Here is a 21,805-nt window from a genome sequence, read left to right as displayed (position 1 = left end):
AGATTTGTCATTGTCCCAATGACTGAGAGAACTCCCAACATCCAACTTGCAAAGCAGCCTTCTGCATCACTGAGCAGGTTTCCTTTTACAGTGACTCTCTGCTTGGAGCTGATGACATGGTTCTTGTTTAGTTGGCTTTCCCAATATATTTGGGCTGCTTAATAAATATTCCTGGGCCAGTATCCGTGCTCCCATGGGTATTACAAACCCTGTTACACATCAAGTAACCTAATTTCCATTACTGTTTAAAAGCTGAGACCTTAAAACCACCAGCACACTACAGGTACTTCCAAGCTTTGCCTCTGCCCCCAGCTGTCCCCAGCCACCTTACAGAGAGCTCCTCGGCAGACATAGGTGACACGATTCCCCCTGCAAAGCTGCAGGGGACAGGACACAGGGAAGCAGTGCCAGCCACAGGCACCCGTCCTCACTGCCCAGTGACATCATCAGCTTTGGCCAGGAGCTCAGAGAGATGGCAGTCTAGACTGGCTGGGAACTGATCTTCATACCTACTCTGGTTTATGACTTTTCCTGCAATAGTAATTTTTTTCACATCACCAATATGTAGATGAACAGCTTTTCTCAAGGTTTTGTCACTGTTATCACTGTTGCTTTCTTTGCTTTGAAAAGCTTTCGTCTGATCCCTCACAATTGGTCTGAATAAAACCTGTATCATCTTAATAATTGCCAGCACAGGAAGCAAATGACAGAGTTGATAGCAAGCCGCTCCCAACTTCCTCTCTGCAGCTGCCTTAACAAGAAAAGAAAGAGAGAAAGAGAGAAATGTGGTGCACAGCTGCCAGGCAGATGCCCACTCTGTGCCAAGCTCCTCACTCCCCAGGTACCACGCAGCCTAGAAATTTGGATTGACATGCTCACACCCAGCTGAGTTTCTAGCACTTGGCATCTTGTCAATGCAAATGCAACCTTCAAGTCTTTCTTTACTATACTGATACCTCAGAAATACCATTTTCTAGAACTCTTGTGCCCATTCCAGTGGAATCTTTTATTTCCCTCCCATTTTTGCTCTTATTAAACGTGCTGTGCCTAAGAGGGTGGCTCTTACCCCCATAGAAAATTCCTGACCCATAATATGTTTGCAGCAGCTAAACCTTATAACACCAGTGACCACCCTGTTTTCATCCAAGACTGCCATTGCAATGGATGTGGAACTGAAACACCTGAGCCTCCTGAGATATTGCACACTGCTTTAGCAAGAACAATCCAACATTCCCACTCCAGGTTTCTATAATATCAATGCAGAAAAAGTCTCATAAAGATTAAACACTTACCTATGTTCTCTGATCCCACACACAAGCAGGCAATTTTTTTTTCTGGAAGTGATTTGCCAACCCTCTTAGTCTTTTCTTTCCAGAACGCCCATGATTTGCAGGGAATCTGCTCCTGAAAGCTGCTGGTCACCTCTGCCATCTTTCCAACCAACCAGAAAGCCTGTTTTCCCAGTCTTGTAAGACTTTTTCGGGTTGTTGCCTCAACAAAGCCTCTATTATCTCTCAGTCACTTGAGGAAAATTTCTAAGAACTGCTCCAATTCCTTTGCACAGCCTACAGCTCTTGAGCTAGGTTAGTCATCTCTATACTCATGAAGCCTTCCATTATTTGTTCTGAGTTGTACACGTCGTTTCTGCTAAAAAGAGAAAATGACAATGAAGCTACACATTTATTTCAGGCACTTCCACTTGAAGCTTAAATACAGTAGCAATGTCTTTCCTTATATTCCCAAACCTCTTTCCAGGGAGCAATCAATCCAAAAATTCTCTGAGAGCCACATCACCAGCGCTTTTATTGCCGTCTGTTCCTTTCTAACACCTCCACTTCTACCAAACAAAAATCAGCCTCTGGCACAGCTCTATCCATACAGCTCAGCTTCTGTTCAGCATCTCACAAGGACAGTGTTCTCACAACTAACTCAGTTTACTTTAAAAAAGAACTGCTTTTTATATTATTGTGACTGAAAGGTACACATAGCACAGACTCCCATAAAAATGTATCCTCCTCCTCCTCCCATTTAGTGATCAAGCAGAGACTAACGAAATTATTTTGAGTTTTGTTTTGTGTTTTGTTTTTTTTTTTGTTTTTTTTTTTTAAGTGCATCCCAAGGATATTAAAGGTACAATGATTTTAGCACCTTCAGACTTAACATCACGGCCCTGACTTTGCACTGCAGCATTGTGACTAGCGTGGGTGTAGGCCATGAGCTGCCACAACACTAGCACAAGAGGAGTACCACACTGCTCTCCTGATGTAAAGCTCAGCAGTCAACCAGCCTGTTTTCTGCATAACTAAAATTAGTTCCCTCAATTTTCCACACAAAGTTCAAGAGATCTCTGATAGCAGCATTAGTAGAGGACGCAGATGTTGCCAGGAGTGGCCCCATAAAGGCCTAGAGGGCATCCCACCTCCAGGCAGCAGTTACCCAGGTCTACAACAACACAGTGAGTCAGGCTGCAAAATTCCACTCAAGGAAATTGTGATCATTTCACTATTTCCCTTATAAATCAGTCCTCTTTTCTTATCCTCAGAAACAAAGAAGTTGATGATAAGAAGCCACCGTTCTCATGCAGAGATCTCTTGTCTCTGGTTTCATCCTAAAATGGCTCTTTGCATTCAAGTTGTGATAATAATGTGTATATATAATGAATAATATATATATAATGGGAAATACTGATAAAACGCTTACCTCAACTCCATGATCAGCCATTTTCTAATGCAGGATAGAAACTGATTACTTGCATTCAATGGCTTAAGGAATGCAAAGAAAATCAAAAGTGTAATGGCTGTTACCTTACTAGGACAAAATTAAAGCACCTGAATACATAATTGATTGAAAATATTAAGGTATTCATTTTTAGAGTAAAAAAAAAATCCTTAAATTAATGTGAAAAATCTGTCTTTTAGGCAATATTTTCTGTCACTCTGAAGAGTTCTCTTTGCTGCAGGTTAACATTGTGGGGCTAGAAAATGTGAACTAATCTTGATATAAAAGCCAATATGTGAAAATAGCTTGGAACAATAACTGCAAAATGCTATTAGCATATTTACATTTTGAGCTGCCTTTATGTCTATAATTAAGGATATAAAGAACTATAATTCTTGCATAAGATAACATAACATTAAGTATATCTACAAAATATAAAAACAGAACAGAGTACAGGCAGCATTGTATGTGTTATGGACAAAGAAACAGGACAATAATGCTTAATAATACTATAAGATATATGGAAGTTGATCCCAACAATTGCACTATTTCATAATATAAGCCATTTCAGTTTCAAACTATGGCAGAAATACAGTATGTGCAACGTTTCATCATCTCACTTCAACGAACTATAACATTATTATGTTTCTATTTTCACAGACATGCTGAACAAATCAAGGGACACTAAGTTTTAAATCATCCATATGCAGGTTTTATTAAACTATTTCTAAAAGAAACAATGCAAACAAAGAAATTTCATTGTGAAAAATATTTTATTTGATGCTTATTACTGCTCTTCTGTGCATAATTTATTCTAATTGTGGTGGGTTTTGTGGGTCGTTCACAGAAAGAAGAGACAATCAGTCTTACTATTGTAAAATGAGATAAAGCTGCAGAAACAGAAAAACTAGCCTTATTTACAAAATAATTAAACTTACTTCTGACTAGTTTTTTTAATCGATTATTTCAAAGATTTTCACCTAAGAGTTTCAACAGTGTCCCATCTTCCCCATAACAATAAAAAAACAAATGGGAAGAGGGAATCATAACCTTAAATGAGACTAAATAGGTAAATAAAATAAAATAAAATAAAATAAAATAAAATAAAATAAAATAAAATAAAATAAAATAAAATAAAATAGCTGTCAAATTCCCTATACTGATGATGCCCCCCATTAAAAGTGTGTTTCCCCCATCTGGAACTTTGCATGACTTCCACTGAACAGCTACTGCACAGCACATGCTGCTCATGTGGGTTTCTTTTCAAGATAATAAAAACCCTTAACTATAAATAGCATGTATTAATACTATAAATAATGATTAATATCAATGATTAATACAGAAATTAATACAGAGTTTTATTCCTGCTCCTCCCTCTACAAAGACATAAAGGCTTTTATCTCCAGATCTCAGTCACAAGGGAGAAATGGCTGTCAGTAATGACTCTTACAAAAAAAACAGACTAGAAAGCCTGTGGAAAGACTGACTTCAGGTAGAACTGAGTAATTTAAGCTGCTAGCACTCAGATGTCCTTGTTTCCACAGACATCACTACTCTGCCACATTACTAGCTTATATACATGTATGTACTACATGTAACCTGATATATTACATGCAATAGTAAACGTCACCTTGGGTTTCATGCTGCCCTTTTGGTTTCTTAGTTTACAAGCGCTGCACAAATGTAGTTATCTTCAAGTAGTTAGTCCTACTGCAATAGCTTTCACTGGGGCCTGATTTTCAAAGTGAAGTATGGTTACGTGGCTGTGCTGCCCATAAGGAAGCAGGAATATTTATACTACAATTTTTTTAAGTTTTCAATTCAACTCATGCCAACTAAAATGAAGTTAACAACCCAAATGAAACGAAGTTCCAACAGCTTTGATGGAAACAGGGAGCAGGCAAACAAAAAGCAACTGATACTTCAATCATTTATGCAGAGATCGCTACCAACATCAGACACTGGGAAACCCACCTGGGAAAGCACCATCCTGACAGACTTGCCAATGAAAAAGGCTTCACGAGTGCTATTGTTTAGATACTAGCAAGTCCACAGGAGACAAGGCTTCACTAAAAATGTTGTTCAAGGAATTGTTTATAATATAATATCCACAAGAAGGCTAGCTTCTTATTTGTTAAACCATTTTTTGTTTGTTTGTGGATTTCTTTTTCCTTGTCTGACTCCAATAGCTGTATACACTCCACTTACTTTTCAGACACTGATACATGCCCTCCTAACAATTCTCAGGAGCTTCGGCTTCGTTTCCCTGCATTTTGTACTTCTGTGTCTGCTTCACTTCCTTTGGAGGGAGGAACATGCACTACCGTATGCATTTCGATGACTTTTGTGCCCCAGGGGCTCACAGGCTTGCCCATCTCTTTTAACAGTAAATGCAAACAAACCATCTGTTAACAGACAGCTGCAACATCCTTCCAAAAGAACAACCTTCAAAAATATTGTTTACTTGTCTGAACACAAGATATCTCCTACCCTTCAAAATAAGTGACTGATTGACGGGTAGGCAAAAGCATTTGCTTTGACAGAATCAGACTGACATCAGTTTTCATGTTCTCCTTTGCTGTCTGAACAGTATCACACTGATCAGATTTGTAATTCTTCTGAAGCACATCAAACCAAGCATAAAAACTGCATGCCTCTACCGCACTGGACTTGTTGATTTGTCCAAAGAAAGTTAGTGAGTAACAAAGTCAACTGTGATAATGAAACTATGATTCCATTCTGTGTATTGCTTTTTATGGCTCCTGAAATAGAGAAATCATCTGGCTCCTTAGAACAACTCCATTTGGCAAGATGAGGTGCATGGATCAGAAGAGAGCTACAACTTACCCATTTTACACTTGTATTTTTGTTTTGTTTCAAATTGGCTGTTGCAGAACGCTAGCTCTGTCCAAACAGTTAACCAAGAAGGTATCAGGTAACAACATTCAAGAAAATATATGAGCTTATAACCAAGTGTGACTGGCAGCCACTTACCCTGCAAACAGCTTTTCTAAGGCAGCTAATTATAGGAGCATTCACAATAATGAGGAAAAAGTTGGAGAGTGAGCCTAAACTTGCAAGAAAGACGGCTGAAACGTATCTGTAGGTTTGTGCCCAGTGCACCCCGCCAATAAGCACACAGAGTCAGACTCCACACAAAGGTCTTTAATTAAATAATTAATTATCTAACTCTGCAGACCTTGGGACTACACAACAACTGCATGCCTCAGTCACTTTTGCAAAGACAACTTGAGATCACATGACTAGGTTCACTATTCCATCCAATTCCCAAAATTAACAGAAAAAATATTCAACTGATTTAAATGCAAGTTGGATAAAGCCCCAGCTAGACTTATACAGCCAAGATGTTGATACAGGTTGTGCCAAAGTACCTTGCAGTTCTCTTTCCAGAACACCAGAGGATTTTAAAGATCTGGCTGAGGACATATAATCCAGCTGGCAAAAGCTTAAAACATATAGATATGCAGAGAGGTACCAACTACTTTTTCTTCTGATGTATATGCTTAAGCCTTTTGTTGTTTTGATCCTTGCCAGATGTATCACATAGTGTAAGGAGAGAGCCTCTGCATCTTACCATGGCCTTCTACTCCACTAGTACACAATTTTTCGACACAGATCTTTTAACTCAGAGTAACAGAATTCCGGGAACTGTAATTTAAAATCTTTGTTATTTTAATATTTTAAAGATACTTGTGTTTTATTCAGCTTTATAAATGTAAAAACTCATTTCCACATACTCTTAAAGTGATACAAGTTGTGCTTCCTTTCTCTCAGGGAACTATTTCAAAATAATACAGAACAGATTTGCAAAACCTCTTTAACCCACGCTGTTTTCTGCTGTGCCTGAAATGTTGTATGTACTACACATGAAAGGCTCATTAAGAAGAGATTTTGCTACTGTCTCATTAAATAAGCCTCAGTGCATAAACATGCAACATACATGTTTGACACACTCCATATTGGGAAAATTACCCAGCTCTAAAAACTTAAATTTTGAAACAGTCTAGCCACACCCCTTTATGTATGTGATATCTCAAAGAATAAAAACAAACAAAAAATCGTATTTGTTTTCTTTAGTTGGTTTGCTAGTATACACAAAGAAAGAGGCATGATCTCTTGGTCTGAGTATGAAACTGGAAGTAAAAACATCTTACATTATGTACATAACACACCACGCTTTGGGAACTAACCAAATAGGACTGGTCTTCCCCTAGTACAATGGAGAGAACATAATTTACACTGAATTGATCAGATCTGTTCTGTAAACACAGAACATGTGAGGCATTTGGCTGCTGGGAGTGAGTTTTTGAAAGCAGTAAAACACATGTATAGCTATATGCTAAAACCAATTAAATGCCATTGCTAGTTATTGAAAAACTCATGACTTCAAACTTTTTACTCCTGGACAATCTATTTAGCCTTGCTAGAGGATGACATAAGGTAAAACAGAAACCAGAGGACACTAATAATTATAACAAATCAGCAATCAACTCTCCCTAAGCAAACAGAACTTGCACAAAATGTTTTGTAAAAATGCTGTATGTAATTTTTAACACTGCACTGAAGTAAAATATAGACTAGTGACAAAAAAATTTATAAGCTGGCCGAGGCTACTGACCTCAAAAAAAAAAAATGCTACAGGTGGGTAAGTTTCAACAGGGACTTATATCCTACCAGCTTTTAAATGACAGAAGACTTAACGTACGTCTTGAGATAGAAGGCTGAACTCTCTATATATACTGCTCTAACAGTTTAATTGAGTCAAGATATCTAAATAAGCAGTCAGTAAAACCAAAGTGCAAAAAGAAATCTGTAAACTATGAAAGAAAATACAATTGGCTTTACCTCAGATGATATACATAATTTTAATCAATTTAAGTTCTCCACTTGAGTTGCTTTATACATTTTAGAGTAACATTCAGAAAGACACTTCCAGTTTTTGTTTAGATCCCAAAATCACACAAACTTTTTCTTGAAATCAACACTCCAGTATTTATAGATTCAAGTACATAGAGAAGGAAAAGTTCGCAGATGAACACCTGATGGTTATTAAGTATATGCTGTCCTCTTGTCTTCAAATCTGTTTTGCTATGCTTTTAAAAAAAATATAAGCTTTCATAGTGAAATTAGTCATACTTTCTAGCAGGCCATTATGAAAGACCACTATCACAAAAGAAAAAAAAAAAAAAAAAAAAAAAACACTGAAAACAGGGACTGAAAAACAGTTTAATTGAAAGACTTATTTTAACATGACTTCCTCCTTGTCTTTCATGTTTGCCATGCAAATATCACAATTAACTCCACATTCCTTTGAAAAAGTTATAATGCATAGAAGTCAAAAGATCATCAATTCATAATGTATGAGTTGCTTTCTCCTTACTGCAAAAGGATACATACTTCAGACTTTCTTTTTTTTCTCCAGAAAATCTTGTTTGTCGAAATAGTCTTTGCATCTTACAGCAGCATCTGCAATCGACTGCTGCTTTGGTCAGAGTCCAGTGTTTTATTTTTACTTTAAGAGAGGAGGCACAAACTCAGAGAAGAGAGTTGCAAGTCCTGCAGCTTCAAATTCCTTTTGTAGCTCATCCAGCGTTGAATATTCTTTGACTTCAAACATCTGAAACCTACATTGTACAAGAGAAATTCATGAATATGCCTTGATTTGTCAGAATGTAATTATCGATTCAGTTACTTTTCTGTCCACAACAGTATTAAATTATACCTTTTATGCTGTGGTTGTACTTTTGTCTCACACAGTACACTAATCATTTTCTCTTTGCATTTCTTTCCGCTTGAGTCCACATCTACCTTAGAAGTTTTCTGAAGAATCAAGTACTCCTAAGTGACAAAAAGAACAAAATATTAAATGTCACCTAGTACCTTTGAAGTTCAGTAAAATTCAAAAATCTATATGAAACAAAGATCTTTCTTCAGAACACAGAAATCAAATTTTGAAAGCACCAACTCCAAAAAGTGTATGCCTGTTTCAATTCATCAGCTTGAAGCTGAGCACATTCTTAAATGACCCAGAGAACTTGAGTCTGAAAAATAAGAACATTCTACTCCAGTATCACCACAAAGGCCTGCCTGATGCAGCAAGAAAATGTAAGGACAGACAAGTTCAAATGTGCAGTAGGAACACCTGGTGGCTTAAATATCATGGAAGTAGACAGTTAGGAATGAGCTACAAATAGTCTATTAATAATTTCTCATTACAACTTTTCTGTTTTCTGGAATATTTTCTGGAGTGCTTCAGAAATAGAGGAGAATGAATCTGGGCATGTTACACTCAGGAAACACAGGGAATAGAGGAGTATAATTCCAGTGGGAAGCAAAGGAATACAAGCCACATGCTTCACTGGTTTCTTTCTCACATAACTTCTGTTTCTTATATACAGAATAAAGTTGTAGGGCCTTCCTACTCTCCTAATGATCAATCTGCTTCCAAAATTGTTAATCTTAGAAAAACACACACAAAATATTCAGACACAGGTTTCAGTACTAAATCGATAGAACTAGTCAACATTCATTGTTCCTGCACCTTAATGTTGCTCCTGTCACCCTGAAGAAGAATCAATATTATCTTGCCCATGAACGTCAGTCTTCCAGTCAGCCTTAGATCTGAAGCCCATTTTTCCACAGTTTTGACGTATTTTGCCTTTGCTCTCATGTGATCTAAATGCAAAAGGAGCATCCAGATAGCGTCTTCTGTACTTTCTGCTTTTGACAAAGTAGTTTTTTCATTGTAAACTGTTGCTGGTTGCTTAATGACATATTTAAGATTCTCCTGTATCCAAAGAACCAGCTCATGCACCATGGGTTCAGAAAGATGTTTCTTTGCTTGTTCAAGTAATTTATCTTTCACATCTGTACACTGGGCCCTTGTAAGCTGGTCTGAGTTAACAGAAATTTCTGGTAGAGTTGATGGATAATTAACTGGCAAATGAAATAACAGCTTTAAAAGTATATCTGTATCCAGTAGTTCTTTCACGTTGATTTGAATTCTAAATGTGATTCCATGCGTTTCTGGAAAGTATAAAAAATAAATATTAATAGTTTGCTTAAAATTGAACTTAATAACATACGTTTTTCAACTATTTTCTTTATCAGTTCAACTCCAATGACTGCCATTCTATATTAAAAATTGTGTTTTCAGGGGGGAAGGGGGACACAACAGGGGATGGGTTGCAAACAATGCCTCCAGCTGTACTTGCAGGGAATCCTGAAATGAAACACTTCCATATCATATTAGAGGGAAAGTTATTTAACACATTCTATAAAGCATTCACACCTCTTGGCTCTTTTAAAGTCTAGACAAGCCAGTAATAAAGAATCGTCCTAGAAACACTTAAGTCAGCTTCTGCAGGTCAATAGCAGTAGCAAGGACAACTGAAAATAGAGGGACTCAGCAGTGCCCTAACTTTGCTCCCAGAAAAATCTGTAGGGCTTTTACCACCAACACCAGCACAAGGCAAACAGACTTATACTGAGTATTTTTGAAGACATGACCACTCAAACTGAAAACAGACATAGAAAGAAAAAAGTCATAGATTCTTTGTCCCTTACAACTTTCAGATAAACTCTATTTATTTCTTTTCTGTCAACTTCTCTGCATCTACAACATTTGGATTGAGAAAATTAAAACTTTGCTATTGTACATTTGATCTTAAATATGGGTCCTTGAATGACCTTAAATTATGGGTCCCTTCCAACTTGGGATATTCTATGATTCTATGAAATACTAGAAACATCCACATACACGTATACGCGTATTCATATATAAAATGTGTATATATATGCAGATACATACTGAAAATATGTTCTTGGTGTATTTCAGAATACAATCATTTTCAGTGTGAAAAGTATACATACGGCATGTAGCATGAAGGACAAAAGACCACACTCTCCTGACAAATCACATACTCCAAGACACAATATGAAAGTTCTGTACAGTAATTCCTGCAATAAAGTCCTTCTTGACTAAAACATGTTTCACAGAAAAACAATACAAAACTTCATAACGTGAAAAGAGGGGACAAAGACCTACAACAAAGAAAAAAAAAGGGGGGGGGGTAATAGACAAAAGGTGAACTTCTTCAGATGTTCTTGCTTCACCCTTTTGATGCATCCCAAACACTCCACCCCATTTCTTATTTAAAAAAAAAAAAAAAAAAAAGAAAAAGGCTAATGTCAGGTTGCTAATGTCAGGTTGATTCATTCTATGAGGGCAGGAGAAGCCAGATTTGAAAAGCAGATTAGAGCAGAGCTGAGTTTCCGAGGAGCTCTTTTGAAGTGACTTGCCTTCCTCTCCCCCTACCTTATCTTCCTTTGCATGACAGTCAGTTGAATTATGTTTGATTAGCATTGCTGACACTGCTAGCCAACCTCAGTACTCTCTGTGATTTTATATTTAAACCATATTAAATAAGTGAAAGAAACTAAAAGTGACTTGGACAGACAAAAGTATTTTAGATTGCTTAGCCAAGGGTCCGTCTCCAAAATTCCTTCTTGGTTCACATGAAGAACACTCTAGGTCAGAGCCATCACAAAATAAGCAAACCCATCAAAAACAAAAAGTAAACTCTAGTATTACAATAGTGAAGCCTCAAACAACTACAGACCCTCACTACGTAAGTGGAGTCAGATCTGGTGCTGAAAGTAGAAGATGCAAATCCAGCAAATTAAATGAGATTACGCCCACCCGTGCCCATACCTCCAGGCACTAAGGGTCAAAGCCTCATTCCTTGCCAGCAGAAGCTGCTCTCCAGCCTTCTAAGACCCTGCTAAAGATTCCAGGCTGCTTTTAAGGCAAGTTTATTCCAGAGAAGCACACCAGCCCTGGAAAAGATTCAAGTCTCTGGGGCACCGGCCTGGCAGCCCTTGCTGACAGGCAGCAGCTAGGCCGGGACCTCGAGCTTTCCCGCTCCAGCCTCCACCTTCAGCTGAAACAGCCCTGGCAAACGCTCCTTGCTGGGCACCAGCAATTATAGCTGCTCTGCCATTATCCTAAGCACACACCCAAGAAGAGGAGCCTGCCGTGCAGCCCAGGAGCCAGGGCAGTCCCCAGGCCGAGCGCCATGCCTGACAGAGCAGAGCGCTCCGTCCGGCCGCACGCTGCTGGCTGACAGCAAGCAGTGTTTGGCTGAACACCACCAACATCCTCAGGTTCCTGCCCAAGAGACGCCTTGTTTTAAGCTGGGTTGCCAATAAATTTTGAAATGCACAGCCCATAGACGAGCTGAAGAACAATACGCTAGTGCCAGCTTAATTACAGCGACAGAAAACCAAGTTACCTTTCTGACAATCCTGCTAGGATTTTTTCACTGACTTGTCACAACAGGTCTCACCAGCTCAAATTAACTGAGGGATAGCCAGACAGGCCAACCTGCCCCTTCGGCAAGGGCCTCCTGCCGCCCTGATCGCATTTGTAAACCTGCAACAATCTCACACCTTTCCCGGTGATGATGAACTAATCTGAAGGCAGCCATACAGCCTCACATCCCAAGGTGTATCACTCTGAGCCGTCGTGAAAATCCCAGCCACTCTCATTTACATCTGCTGCAGACTTACTTTTAAAAAGGAGAACTGGTTCAAAAAGTTCGTGGGGCTACAATGTGTAAAGTTTATTTCAGCATCGCAGCATCCATGTTCTGCGCCAGCACTGCAGACTGCTGGCAGAACAAAGAGCGAGTGCTCGCCGTCCTTCGTAGCTAGGCTCTAAAGAAATATTTCCTTTGTTTGCACATGCTACAAGGTCTGAGTTGCCTTCACAACAAAATGGTGATTATTCCTAAAATAAAGGGTTGGGTATGACCATTCTGCTGGCATTTAATGTGCTAATAAGACTAAACTCAATACATTTTAACCTATTTTCCCCCATAGCGGCACGCTTATCAGTATATTTAGCTCTAGCATACTTCAGATTTTTTCTTATGTTCCATGTCAACCAGACAGATATCCCCCTCCTCTCCTGCCCAAAGGCATTTTATGCAACACATGCGGTCTATTTTTAAATTCAGAAAATGGCACCTATTAAAGTACAAGCTTAGAATATATAAATATATTTTTATAGCAAACTGGGTGAGCAAACCAGAAGAGAACGGATTAACAAATAAATTATGAATTTCTATCTGTAACACTAATCTTTCTAAATAGATACGTAAGGTAAGAAAGATACTCTGTAATTAGTTTACTTAAATTCATCAACACATTGGTTTGGATAAAAACATATTTTACATTCTGAATAGTTCACCATTAAATTCTGGGAAGCTGAAGTTTTTAGCATACCCAGAGATCTGCAAAAGCATTTTCTTACATTCCTCAAAACCATAAATCCCCAGTGGCCTCCTTTTTGATCCTGTGGATCTACATGCAAATTATTCTTTATATATTAGGGTTAGCAGAACATAACAGTCTTACTGGAAGTTACCTCTGTGCACTGTTTGTCAATGACAATTTACACAGTTTGAAGAGACAAAGCAAACAAGCTAGTGAATATAGCAAAACTTTATTTTATACTAACTTAGGGATTTTGTAGCAAATTAAAAGAGAAGTAAATTCCCAAAGTAAGAAAATTACCAACAATCAATACTGTAAATGATACTCTCAATTCCAGCAGAAAACAATGGCAATAAGCCAGATATACATGATTCTAAAACATCATGAGAATGTGGCCAATATAAATACAACCTGTTCCCATGTGCACTCATAGCACATCACTTCATGTCCCAGGAAGGCTTCTAAGCCTTTTATGTCCTGGTAACTTAACACAAAAACATTTTGCTATATATGAAGCACAGAGAAAGATGTGCATATATTTTTCTAACAGACTCGGAGAAACAGACATGCATATGCAATGCTGAGATATGATTACTTTTTTTTTTTTTAATGAACATCTGTTAAGCCTGGATACTGTATTTTCAAATGATGCCTGAAAAAAACATTGCTGAACTTTATGACTTTTAAGAAAATAAAACTCAATTGAAACATTTCATCAATCATATTTTAAATACCACTTGAAAAAATATCAGAACTACCTGCCTATGCTAGAGCAAGAGGTGTGTCGCAGATCTAGACACAAAACAATTCTACTTTTAGATTACCCCAGTTAATTGTTCTCCATGCAGACACTGATGTCTTCAGCCCTCTGAGGCTGTCTACACGTTCTCTTTTCAAATAGCTACCTGTTGTTTTCTGAGAATCTATTTCTACAACTATTTTAAAAGGAAAGTTTGGGGTTTATTCAATGAATTTCTTAGTAACCATTTCAGGTGAGTCACTTAAAGAGAGCCACGTGCAATCTCACCCCAAAGCAGTTTTTACAGACGGGCCGAGGTGGCAGGGCCCTCTGGAGGTCACCTTGCCCATGTGCCTGCTCAGGCAGGGCCAGGGGCCACAGGCAGAGCTCCAAGAGGGAAATGCCACAACCCCTGCCAGTGCTCAGCCATTCTCACAGAAGAAGAAACAAAAAGTGTGTCTTTGTCAATCTCAGTACTTTGGGGCTGAGTACATAGGCAGACAAGATGTCAAGGCAGGACATTCAATCAGGTTTTACCAGCCTTCCCCTGGTAACCTCTTTGCAGTGCACCTGGCAGGGAGCCCCTGCCAGGTTGTGGAGCTGGGCAGCATGCTACAGCAGCACCCGTGACACCAGGGAAGCTACATATTATACAGAATCACCAAAAGTGTACAGGAGAGGTGTCACATCTCTGGTAGGAACTGAGCAAAACCTAACCGCACTCTGGGCACAGACACGCACTGCCCGCACATCCTGCCTGGCACTGCCTGCCTGACCCCGGCAGTAGCTGTGGGAGCACATCGGACCGACTGAGCTGTCCTGCCCCTTGCTGACGGGGCACCTCGGCACTGCAGCAGCACCGACTGCCACAATTCACCTCTACAATCCGTGCTCTGCGCAATGGCCGCCAAGCCAAGGCTGGCGCAGACAACGCGGAGCCACGGATCCTGCAGCCGCTGCGCTCCCACCGCCCCGCCCCGCAGCCAGGAGCGGGCGGCAGCAAGCAGGGCGCCGCTCTCTCCTTCCCACCCAGGGCACACCCGCAGCGCCCCTGCACAGCCCGCACCCAGAGCGCCGGGGCGCTGCGCGGCGGGCATCGCCCCTGCAGGCACGCCGGGGGTGGGCAGGGGGTGGGCAGCGGCCCCGCAGCGCCTCCTCCCGGGGCCGGGCCGGGGAAAGCGCCCCGAGCGGGACCGCAGCCGGCGCCGCCGCCGTCACCTGAGACCGCCAGCACCTCGCAGGCGTCCGGCTCGCAGTAGATGGCGGCGAGCGCCGAGAGCTCCTCCAGCGCCTGCCCCGACATGGCCGCGCCCGCCCGCAGGGAGGCGGCCCCGACGCCGGCAGGGGGCAGCGCCGCGGCCCGGCCTGGCCTGCGGTTGCCCCGCGGGGCGGGGGGAGCGGGGCCGGGCCGGTGCCCTCGGTTCCGGGGCGAGGCGGGGGCCGAGGGGAAGGAGGAAGGGGCGCCCGGCGGGCAGCGCCGCCACAAAATGGCTGCCTCGGGGTTAGCGAGGACGGGCTGCAGCTGGCGGCAAGCGCAGCCCAGCGCGGTGTGAAACGGGACCTGCGCGGAGCACGAAACGCCCCAGCGCGATTCTCAGCGGTGTTTTGTTAAAAGCACTGTGCCTGGGTGTAGAAATTGGCACGACGATTCCTGGCCCGTGCTGGATGCGTTAAATGGAGCCGTGCTGCGTGAACGCACCGTGCTGCGTGAACACGTGCGGCCCGACCCTTCTGCTGAGGCCATGCAGCAGCATGGAGCTGGCCTCCACAGCCACATTTCTTCAACGCAGCACACAGTTGTGATACAATTAACATCCTCAGAACCGTGCTGCAGCCACACGTAGCTGCGCAAACCAAACTGATGGATACTGACATGCATGTACAAATATGAGCACATCAGCTCTGTCTGTATACAAAGAATGTTAAATTTGTGCTTCTTGGAGTCAACTATGGTGGCTTTATGGTCCTTCCAGTGGTCTCTTGACTGAGGTCTTCTACAGGCAATTTTATAATGCACAGGTCTAATCACCTCAAAGAGGTATTATTCAACATTTTCCATATTGTAAGACTCCCCAACTGGAAAAGCAACAGGAGGCTGAAAGATTAGACAGCAGTGGGCATACATCACTGAAGTTTATTTATTACAAATCACTTTTAAAATCAAGGGATGAGGAGGGGCTTATTTTTTTCAGGAAAGTATATCATTCTATTTTTAATGCCATATGTTCTGTTGAAATACCAAGAAATACCGGAGTGCTGAGCTGGGAACAAGTGAAATAATGCGAACAGGAATAAGACCGGAGCTGTCAGAAGTCCTGTGAGGCAGCAGTCCATGCAGCTGCCAGAAGGCTTCGTGAAAATTAGCCTTAAAAGTGCCTTATTCTATTATTGAGAACTTTCTTGCCCCTGGTCTTTCCCCCTTCTCCTCATTCACTTTGCATATTCCATTTTACATGTTTAAATAAAAAAAAAGTCAGTGTAAATGTCTTTTAAATTGACACTATCACAAGACATAGAGGTCCCTATGAATAAGTTACTGCACTCTGACATTTGGAAGTCATCAAATGAGACAGTATAATGTCAGCTTGATATTTTTCACACTATGAAAATATCAGCTTCATGTCAAAGATCTAAATTCCATCTTAATGTAATAAATTTTCTTGTATTCGCAGACTAGTGAAAATGCTAAATATTTAAATTTGAAATGAACTTCTACAGTTACAATCTGGCCTTCATATTCCATTATTATTAAATTGGAAGTCAAGATCTATTTTCTCACTTCTTTTTTTTTTCTTCAAACATTGAAACATTGTAGTGTTTGATAGAAAAACATCAGCTATATTCATGTCTCTAAATGGCTGCTTTCCCATCAACACATGGCAAATAAAGTTCAAAAAAATCTCACTTTTTAGAGTTAACCTATATTAAAATACCTCCAGCATCCTGACATAAATACCGCTGATACCAGTATTTTCCACTTTGTCTGACAAAGCAAACAGAATGCAACCTTTCATAGATCAATAAGATTATTCTCCCCAGTGTTATTTGCAGAAGTGGTATCTTTTCCTTTCCGATTACAATAATTATGACCCCCCAATCAATCACATGTTGCATCGACAGCCAGAAGTGATTAGATATAAAAGTGTGCATTTAGACCTGTTCTCCCCTAAACTGAGTGGTGAATAACAGAGTAGACAGACATTTGAAAAAAAATATTGATTTGGACCATCCATCTATATATACTTTTGCCATCATTTCCATGCCAGCCAACCTCCTGTCCCAGCTACCACAACTATATGCGGTCCTAAAAGTATGTACTATAGAAGGCATTAAAGGACCACTAAAAAGAGTCTAAAATCACTTCAGTTGCCTATTCAAGGGTCAGAGAGCAAACAGTATTGAGGAGCCCATAACCACGGCATGAGTGTGATGGCTAAGCTGATGATACTGCTGGGAAAGGGAGAGCTGGGGGACAGCATTTCTGCAAAGCTCATTAAAAATCCATCCATTAAGGTCAAATTTGCCTGCTTACCCCTAAGTTTTGTGCTGATTCTTTACAGAACAGCCAGTAGTTTCACCTAGAATAGATGCTGCTGCTTCCAAGACACGGATACTTTGGAAACTGATGTACCTCCAGGATTTGGTGCTGGGTCCAGGAACTTGCAAAGATTTTACCTGAATATGCTTACACGGGTGAGAACATCTAATGAATAAGCTCAGGGCTAACCTGCCTCCACAGGTACACACATACATAGGCATTTTTCTAAATTAGAAACATAACTAATTTGGAGAGTTTCCTCTTCTATATGACAGCATTCTATAGCCCTATCAAATGAAACTTCAAGAATTCAAGAATAATACTCAAGTGACTAACATCATCTTTCGATTACTCTATGATAACGGTTTGTGGTGGTTATCAGGACAGAGTCAAATAATATATGCTTAACATATGCTATAATCCAAACCTTTTATCCAAAGGTAAGAACCTTTGGATAAAAAGAGAAATCACAAATTACCTTAATTCACCCAGCCTACTAATATATCATTTACAATTTATGCTCAGAAATTAACAGTTTGGAAGATTCTATTTAACAGTTTGAAAGTAAGCATCGTAACAAAAAGCACTACAACAATGATACCTAAATGAAAATGTTTATTACAGAGTGTAATGAAAATACTATTTCAATTTAAACACCACTTAATACCTATCTCAGAGACATTAGGTGATGTGAACATTTTGATTAGGGAAAATCATTTAGCCGCAAAATTTAATTCTCAAACTTTTTAAGGGAACATTGAATTTCTCCTTCACAATTTCTGTATGTATTAATTCATCTCTAAGTGCAATACAAATCACATCCATCTTCAAGTGTTGCTGTAGGACAGCTGCAGCTACTGTCCTCTGCTACACCAATGTTAACAGTTCTAATGCAGACAATGTTACCTTTACCATGTTCTTAACTAAGTTAAATAGCACTAATATTTCAGATACCTAAGAAACCAAGCCATTATTTCTCTAGTAACATCAGTAAGTGTTATCTCAGTGGTGTCAGTTTTCCCAAAAGTGGCTTGTACAAAAATTGCCAATAGAAAGCAACATAAAAACTTGCAAAAATCACTCAAAATGACCTAAAAGGTGAAAGCTGAAAGAAGGCAGAAGGAGAAGCAACCCCTCTAGTTGTGATAAAACATGAAGTGATGTTGTTCCTCAGTATTCTCAATTATGATGAGTAGAAAAGTTTTTGTTTGTTTGTTTTTTGGCCCAAAGCAGTTTTTTTTTTTTTGTGTGTTTTATTGTCGTTGTTGAAATAAATTCATTTAACTTAAAATTTACTTTGCAAATAAAACTGCCAAAAAATGAATCATTTCTTCTGAAGTAAAATTCAGCATTTTCATGACATTTTGCTCTTTACTTTTTGAAAATTAGAGTTAATAAATTCTCATTGATATCTTTAAAAAGGCTTCTCCAATTTGAGAGACAAATATATATATATTGCTTTTCCATTTAATATTTTAGAAGGAGATTTTTCAAGGATTTGTGGTCTAGCAGTGTTTTTGAAGGCCCTTGCATTTATCCTCTATTAATCACACCGCTTCAAGTTAATTCCCTAAGACACTTAATCTTTTGGCAGATAGAAACTCATTTTGAAAGTCTACTAATGATCAATTAAAGCTTTAGCTATCTCTGTAGACAGAAGGTTTATGGGGTTGTGGTCTTCAGAAGCTGAAGGCAAGAGCAGCAGCATGTTAGAAAAACTGCTAAAATTTGTTGTAGTTACCACAGAATTGGCAAAATATTAGAAAACAAAAATCATGACTTAGTCCTTGATTTTCTTTTTACTAACTACACTGAAAAGAAATGTGATGGTTTCTAAGACAGATTATGGTCCAAGCTGCAATGTCAACAGAGGAAACAGTGTATTATTTTATTTTTTCAATGAGGCCTAAAAACAGTACCAATGCTTCCAATACTTAGATATTATCCTTTGAAAATTGAATTAATTCAGAGTCCAGTCATAAACATGCATGCATGCTGCAAAGATGCAGTCATGTCTTGTGAGTAGCCCTCAACAGCATGAGTGGGACTGTTCAGGAGGGTAAATGTCATACCCTTTCATACATGTATGTGTTCAAGGCCACACAACTAGATTTGGAGTCAGGACTAGTACTCTACCCACAAGTTTCTGCACAGTTTGACATACAAGTATTAAGACTAAATAGAAGCATCTGTCACATTCATGAAAGAATTTCAGATTCTTTCTCTAGGAGCTTGACAAGCCATTTTTTCTTGAAGATGCACATAAAAGTGATTCATCATCTAACACAAATAGGAAAGGATGCTTTTTACAAAATGACGTATCTAGTGTGACCATAGATTCTTACTAACAATGCCAAAAGAATCAATGCTTACTTGACTCACTGCATATAGATCTTTGCCTGCAATTTACCTTGAACAAAGTTAAGACAGTGTAATAAATGGAATGCGTTTTCTTTCACTGAGAGTAAAAATGCATGCTGAAGTTGCCTACTAAGTTTGTTTAAAAGTAGTCAGGTTCTGAACTTCTCTTTCAGCCTAACTGTGATTGGGAGCTTGACAGTGCTCAAATATGCCATGTGAGGGCCTGATCAGGATACTTCACTTTTTTTCATCATTTTTCATATATTTTTTTCTTATCAATGCTACATACCTTTCTATACTTACATAGGAGGGATATAGATATATGTATTTTTACTTGCACACACACACATTACCTTTTAGCAACCCTAGATAATAGTTTTACAGTGAAACCATCCCCCAAAGGGTAAAACTTACAATTTAAATCACTGTTTTCTAGGTTTTATATTTGAATTCTAATCACACTGACACCTGTCTTAGAAATAGTGAATTGCCAACATCATGTAGAAGGTAACCCAAACCTAAAAAGGAAAAATTGTATGTTTATTTCATTAAGTCTTAGAAAAGTCTTGTAGAAAGTATTTAATTTATATTCCAATGATTACTAAAAAAAAAAAAAAAAAAAATTGAATTCCTCTCTTCTGAAGTTAGCTAGACTCAGGATGAAAATAATTGTCATATGCTCTTATTCTGAAATCTGCTGGTTTGGTTGGGTATTACTTGAATTAGTCCTTTTTTCTTTTTTTCTGTCTTCTAAGTGTATGAGCAGTACATATTCAAAGATGTGTTGTAACAGACTATAAGAATTCTTATGTAATACATACAAGAGCTTATATTAATAATTCTTAAAGCTAGAAATATATACCAAATACCAACGTTAAGAAAAGCATATTTATTTGATTCTCCTTTTTGTTTGAATGACAAAGAAGTGCATTTTATTAATAGTTGAATGAATTCCAGAACAGTAGAATGAATTAAAACAGAACAATTTTGAATCTAGGAAACTGGGAACATAACCAAAGATAGTAAACTCATGAAGTGGCATAAGACATGTTTTATCAGATTTAGCAATTAAAGTCTTCGTAACACACTTAATGTCAAGCTTCCGAAATCAACAGTACAGGCTAGTTAGTTTGAAGCTTCTAAAGCACTCCCTCCATTGTTGTACCTTTTCCATACTTATTTGTGAGAAATACAGAATCAGAATTCCACATATATTGTTACCAAATGCATACACAGAAACAACAAATAATCAAAAAAAAATCAAAAAGCTGTGGCCCTCAGTCTTTGCTGTTAGAACTGAGAGGAACATCTCTTTTATCAGATACAGTGCTTCATACAAGCTCACGCACTCCTCGTATCTAGTATATATATTGCCTCCTCAGATTAAAGGTTACTTTTTTTCTCCAAGCTATTTTTGATTTATATATATATGGTTCACTGAAAAAGAGGGAAAAGGAATGTGGAAAAGTGGAAATGGGTAAGAATGAGGGTTAAGTTTTTTTAGCATTTTTGACTTCTGGTTAAGATTTGTTTCTACCTTGAAGGACTGTGGCCTCTGAAGTAGGAGCCATTTGCCTTTGTTGGTACTACAAAGTATGGTGGCTTCCCTGAATAGTTTTCCTAAATGGGAAGAGCTACTTTACTGAAATACTAAAAATAAAATAAAATAAAATAAAAAGGCTTCTATTTTCAGTTAAAAATAGCTACTTTCAGAAAATTATTGTACAGCTGGTTCCTCCCAATTAAAAGTTTTGAAGTTTCATGAAGAAACTCTGACTTGAGAAGCTACAACATAATACTTGGTTATTCCTTCTATTCCCAAGTGTTTTGCAGGGAGGTCTCATTCTCAACAGTAGCGTATGATGAAAGGGAGGAATAAAGCTATTACACTGGAAGACTTAAAAAAAAAAAAAAAGTTAGTTTCCCTTATTAAGCACAAACATCAATCATATTTAAGCTTCACAGCATTAACATGCATAAGTCTTAGAAAACACTCAAATCATTCTTATTTTCTCGCACTTCAGATATCCTTTTAGCCAAATTATCTATACATCTGTAATACGCCTCACTATAATCACCATGCAGAAACATGACTACACAGTCATACACGGTTGTGCGACTCTGCATTATATATATAAAAACCACTACTC

The 21,805-nt window shown here is 39.0% G+C and overlaps 1 protein-coding gene across 2 annotated transcripts; it reads right to left on the bottom strand.

Moving 5' to 3' along the window:
• Positions 1-7,945: 7,945 nt before the first annotated feature.
• RWDD3 (RWD domain containing 3) lies at positions 7,946-15,174 on the bottom strand. Of its 2 annotated transcripts, none has more exons than XM_084527858.1 (4): positions 14,975-15,174; positions 9,281-9,765; positions 8,462-8,577; positions 7,946-8,363 (listed from the first exon to the last, which is right to left on the bottom strand). In XM_084527858.1, the coding sequence occupies exons 1-4, from the start codon at positions 15,057-15,059 to the stop codon at positions 8,249-8,251; spliced, it is 801 nt and encodes a 266-aa protein (XP_084383984.1). In that variant the 5' UTR covers positions 15,060-15,174; the 3' UTR covers positions 7,946-8,248. The 2 variants fall into 2 exon arrangements, with proteins under 2 accessions (XP_084383984.1, XP_084383983.1); XM_084527857.1 differs by lacking the exon at positions 14,975-15,174 and adding an exon at positions 14,469-14,950.
• Between the last annotated feature and the right edge of the window lie 6,631 nt (positions 15,175-21,805).

Source organism: Aythya ferina, assembly GCF_964211825.1.
Source record: "Aythya ferina genome assembly, chromosome: 8".
Taxonomy (NCBI): Eukaryota; Metazoa; Chordata; class Aves; order Anseriformes; family Anatidae; genus Aythya; species Aythya ferina.
This window is presented reverse-complemented; position numbering and strand designations above follow the sequence as displayed.